The sequence below is a fragment of the Anoplopoma fimbria genome, chromosome 6 (assembly GCF_027596085.1).
Source record: "Anoplopoma fimbria isolate UVic2021 breed Golden Eagle Sablefish chromosome 6, Afim_UVic_2022, whole genome shotgun sequence".
Classification (NCBI taxonomy): Eukaryota; Metazoa; Chordata; class Actinopteri; order Perciformes; family Anoplopomatidae; genus Anoplopoma; species Anoplopoma fimbria.
Window position 1 is genome coordinate 7689202 of NC_072454.1, and position 5031 is coordinate 7694232.

The 5031-nt window shown below is 42.7% G+C and overlaps 1 protein-coding gene across 1 annotated transcript; it reads left to right on the forward strand.

The window, feature by feature from the left end:
• The first annotated feature begins 1370 nt into the window (after positions 1 to 1370).
• Positions 1371 to 3824, forward strand: six2a (SIX homeobox 2a). Its single transcript, XM_054600553.1, has 2 exons — positions 1371 to 1930; positions 3512 to 3824. The coding sequence occupies exons 1-2, from the start codon at positions 1371 to 1373 to the stop codon at positions 3822 to 3824; spliced, it is 873 nt and encodes a 290-aa protein (XP_054456528.1).
• The last annotated feature ends 1207 nt before the right edge of the window (positions 3825 to 5031 follow it).

Here is a 5031-nt window from a genome sequence, read left to right on the forward strand (position 1 = left end):
TATGGGAGTATTAAAGTGCAGTCTTGACATATTTTTCTAAATAAATATTTTTGATGAACTGCTTCATGATTGACTTTCTGTACATTTTTAAAAAAATATATATTGTATTATTATTTGTAACATTACTCTCCAATGACGCCCCTTTATGATTACATTTGGACACATGTGGTCGATTAACCGTCGTGCTATTTCCAATCACCAGTAAGCCTTTTTCAAAAAAAATAAAAGAAAATGTTAGAATTCTTACAACTTCACATGAACTTGAACTTGCATCAAATCTATCTCTACTGAATGGACGTGAGAAAACTTAAATCTCCGACCTCTCTGACAGAATAAGTCTAATTCATTTTTTGTAAGTGTATAAATATTCTTGCTATATGCAGGTCAGGTAACTTTTTTTTTTTTTGTGAGCTTTTCATTAAAAGCCACACCAGTCGACTTGTTGTCACCAGTTGACAGACATTTCACTTGAAGGCAATGATGAAGTGACTGACTTTAAAAGGTGTTCCAGGTGTTGTGGGATCGTGATGGATCAGTGGGAGCCGCTGGAGGCTCGGGGCCGACCCGGCAGCAGGCTCCGTGAGCTCCGTGCGCTCTGGCGCCATCCTTCCCTCAACTGCGGGACCAGAGCTGCTCTCCCTCCAAAAAAACACCACCCCACCCACACCACCACCTCCACCCACCACCCACACCAGCCCTGCGCTCTTTGGCTGCCAGAGGTGTCCGTCAAAGTGAAGGTACAGAGGGAGGAAAAAAAGTGTTTAAGAAGAAAAAATCCGAGCAATATTTCTATTGGTGGTCGTGGAGGGAACAATCGGGCGGACTTTGCCAGGGAGCCACCTCAAAGCAGATCAGGTTACTTTGAGTGACAGCGTAACCATGGCAAATAATTTGACTAAGGCTATTGTCTTATCCTCACCATCCCCGGGTCAGATAACCGACCAATCAGAGTTCATATAATCGCTTGTCTTGCCAGCTTAGAATAATATTATTAAAACGAGCCAGCGAGCCCGGTCTCCGGGAGTAGGTTATGTTGAAACGGGTTAGAAAAGGTGGAGGAGGACGGCTCGGGGAGAAGCAACTTTCTCTCTTTCTCAGCAACTATATGAGGATTTGTCGCCTGGGGTTTTTGCATGGCTGAATGGACTTGAGTTTACTCCACCATACGCATTTTTGGATATTAAACCTAACCTGGGGCTGTTTTTAAGTTTTAGTTTGCTCTTCTTTTTTTTTTTCTTTTCTTTTTTTTCTTTTTTTAAAGGACCTTTTTGTGGCTTTATGGACTTAATGCGTTTTGATTTGATGTGAGACTGAGAGGGGAGACGTGGAAGTAAGGCACGATATAATCTCTACTGATTCACGTTGTCGCCATGTCCATGCTTCCGACGTTTGGTTTCACGCAGGAGCAAGTTGCGTGTGTTTGCGAAGTCCTCCAGCAAGGAGGGAACATCGAGCGGCTGGGACGCTTCCTCTGGTCGCTGCCGGCCTGCGAGCACCTCCACAAGAACGAGAGCGTCCTCAAAGCCAAAGCAGTGGTCGCTTTCCACCGGGGGAACTTCCGAGAGCTCTACAAGATCCTGGAGAGCCACCAGTTCTCTCCGCACAACCACCCGAAGCTGCAGCAGCTGTGGCTCAAGGCGCACTACATCGAGGCGGAGAAGCTGCGGGGCCGTCCGCTGGGCGCCGTGGGGAAGTACCGGGTCCGGAGGAAGTTCCCCCTGCCCCGATCCATCTGGGACGGGGAGGAGACCAGCTACTGCTTCAAGGAGAAGAGCAGGAGCGTCCTGCGGGAGTGGTACACCCACAACCCGTACCCGTCCCCGCGGGAGAAGAGGGAGCTGGCCGAGGCCACGGGACTCACCACCACGCAGGTCAGCAACTGGTTCAAGAACCGACGGCAGCGGGACCGAGCGGCGGAGGCGAAGGAGAGGTAGGAGACAGGGACAAACTCAAACTTTTATTGTTCATAGGAGTGTGACATGAAGCTAGAATAGGCAGAGTTTGTATTTAAAACAGTTAGAAACATCCAGTGGTTCTAGGCAGTAGGTTCTGCTGACCTACATCTGGCAGTTTTACGCACCAAATGTCTTTAGTTATTGACTTATCGCTCCAGTTCTCTCCCAGGTTATGTGTCTATTTGTGGGGAATTATATTAGAAACAGGCCCCAACTTTTTTTTTTTTTTTTTCCATAGTTTTGTCTTCAATAAACTCACGTCCCATTGTGTGTTTGGTGTGTTTGTGATAATTGTGCAGGCCGCGCGTAAAAGTTGAAAGGCAGAAAATGAAAGGCTTTGTCGTCAGGTAAATTACAAGGCTCTAAACGTTGCATTTATGCCACTTTTATGTTTTAATCACACTTATTATAACATGAAATTTCACTTTGACATTAGGATCAGAGAAAAGAAAAAAAAGATACTGGAGAGAACATAAAGGTGAAATAGAAAAAAAACAAAAAACATCTCAGAACACGTTGAAAAGTTGTTTTGCGGTGTAATTGATGTGGCGGGCCTGCTGCATGTGTAGCCTCCATTTCTGCCCCGGTTGACATTTCATCAGGACTTTCATTTGTACATTTCAAAGTTTGGAAGCTACACAGGCAGACGTGTCCCAGTCAGGTGTCCTCCGGGTCGGTGTCTTCTTTCACCCCGCTGGCCACTAATTCGGGCTGAAAGCTCCGCGTAAATCATGTCTTCCCACTGAGGAAAAAAAGCCCAACTCACCTCGGTAAACAAATGAACTATACATCATACGGGACAAGCACACGTTTAGCAATAATTCGAGCTGTCATTTATTCAGATGCACTGAGGCGTGTTTACCCACAGCTTTAATTAGTTCACCCTAAACACAGGCACTTAATGCAGGTTCAGTAGTTAACTCTCTGCACTGCTTCAATGATTTCAGTATTGTCTGAATGCATTAATAAACCATTAGACTAAGCATTTGATCGTAATACACACACATACATATATTTACACATGGCTATTGTAAATATGGCTCAGCCTTATTAATATCCCAGTAGGCTACACACAGTAGCATGGACAACACTATTTACTTAGTGTGTGTGTGTGTGTGTGTGTGTGTGTGTGTGTGTGTGTGTGTGTGTGTGTGTGTGTGTGTGTGTGTGTGTGTGTGTGTGTGTGTGTGTGTGTGTGTGTGTAGGCCTACACAGCAAAATCAAAAGTGTTATATTTTCAGTGTTAGACTTGGGAGTTTAAATATTGAGTAATTTCAACTCTCATTAGGTGTAATTCAACTACAAGGTAGTTAGTTATTCCTCAAATTCACATATATGTGTGTTTTTATAGAATTTAAAAAATGCACAAATATATGTAAATGTAGTATATTTACATATTATTTTTTTAGAATGATTTATGAAGTTGGCTAGTTATTAAATATGTCAAAACTTGTGCTCCAGATTTCCATTCCAGACGGGCTGATATGTCGCAATAGTTTCTTTGTACTTGAACCACAATTATGTGATTTTCTGTTGTTGTTTTTTTTGTTTGGCAGAGAAAACAACGAGAACTCCAACGGCAATAGTCACAACCCATTGACTTCTTCCATGAATGGAAATAAATCTCTATTGGGGAGTTCGGACGACGATAAGACACCTTTGGGCACCCCGGACCACACGTCCCAGAGCCCGGCTCTGCTGCTCGGCTCTAACCCCGGGTTACAGTCCCTGCACGGCCTCGCACCCCCGCCGGGACCCAGCGCCATCCCGGTACCCGGCGGCATAGACTCGGTGCACCACCACCACTCATTGCACCACGACACCATACTGAACCCTATGTCTTCTAATCTAGTGGACCTTGGCTCTTAAAAACGGCACAGAAGGGGGAGACAAGACAGCACAGCTTCTTTCTTTTTTTTTCTTTTTTTTTCTTTGGAGAAGTAATTTTTGAGGCTTCAAGCACTTGGTGGCAAGGTGCGAGGCAAACAGACTGGAGCACTGAAGACAGCCACCGTAACAAAGCATGTAGTCTCATATTCAACACTTTAAAGTCGTTTTTAAACAGGTGGAGGAATCTGCCAGTGGGCGCGTTTATCTCCAAAATTAAACTCCCGCTTGTTTCATCGTCTAGAGACAGGTTTCAGAGACAGAGCACTTAAGAAATTGAATTCAAACAGCTACGATTTGTTGAAGTAGTTTTTCCCCTTTTTTTATTTGCTTAAGGGAAATGGAATTTGGAAAGATATTCATAGAGAGTATGACTTGTTAAGACGGATCATTGTTGCAGTGCTGATGCAGACAAAAGGTGAGGCGGAGAGAGGTCGGTTTAGGTTATAAAAAAAAAAGGAAAAGAAAGAAGAAAAAAAAAAAGTATTTTACCGGAATGTAATAACGTAACATGCTATATTGTTGAAAACAATAAAATGTCTTAATTCTTGTTACTATTACCGTTGTTATTTTAGGGGTGGAGGCACCGTGTTGAAGGTGTACCCCACCGCCTTTGTGTTTACAGTACAGGGTTTTACAAGAGAGCCATAAGCAGGGTTTTCTTTTTTTTTTTTTTTAAAGAGGGTGGGGGGGGGGGGGGGGGGGGGGGGGGGATGATATTCTCAAGTGTCTTATAAGAGCCGTGATAAAAATGAAATATCTTAATCTCTTGATATTATTATTATTATCATTTTCATTTGGAAAGAGACTGCATGTAAACTTTGCGATAAATGATGGAACATAAAACGATTCACCTATAGTTTCATATACCCTTTACAATAAAAGAAAAACAATCCATGGATTGAAAATGGAGGACTTCTTTGATTCTGAATGACTCTTGCTATATATATATATATTTATTTTATTATTTTTTTGCCCCCCAAAAAACAACAATCTGTGTATACGGTTTGTCTCCTACTGGTCACCTTGTCATTTATTTTCAAACCATTCAAGCTGAGTGACATTTTAAAAAATATTAAAAATATATATAGATATTGCAACACCAAAGCAGCTGCAAGCAAATGTAAAATCTTTACACAGTCACATGGGGTTAGTTTGCTAAATAGTTGATTTATTCTTTAGCACTTTT

What these genes read in the sequence shown, in the direction of transcription:
- six2a (XM_054600553.1), top strand. Translation starts at nt 1,371, where the DNA reads ATGTCCATGCTTCCGACGTTTGGTTTCACGCAGGAGCAAGTTGCGTGT. An exon ending in GCGGCGGAGGCGAAGGAGAG is followed by an intron (nt 1,931 to 3,511) that starts GTAGGAGACAGG and finishes TTTGTTTGGCAG; the next exon opens with AGAAAACAACGAGAACTCCA.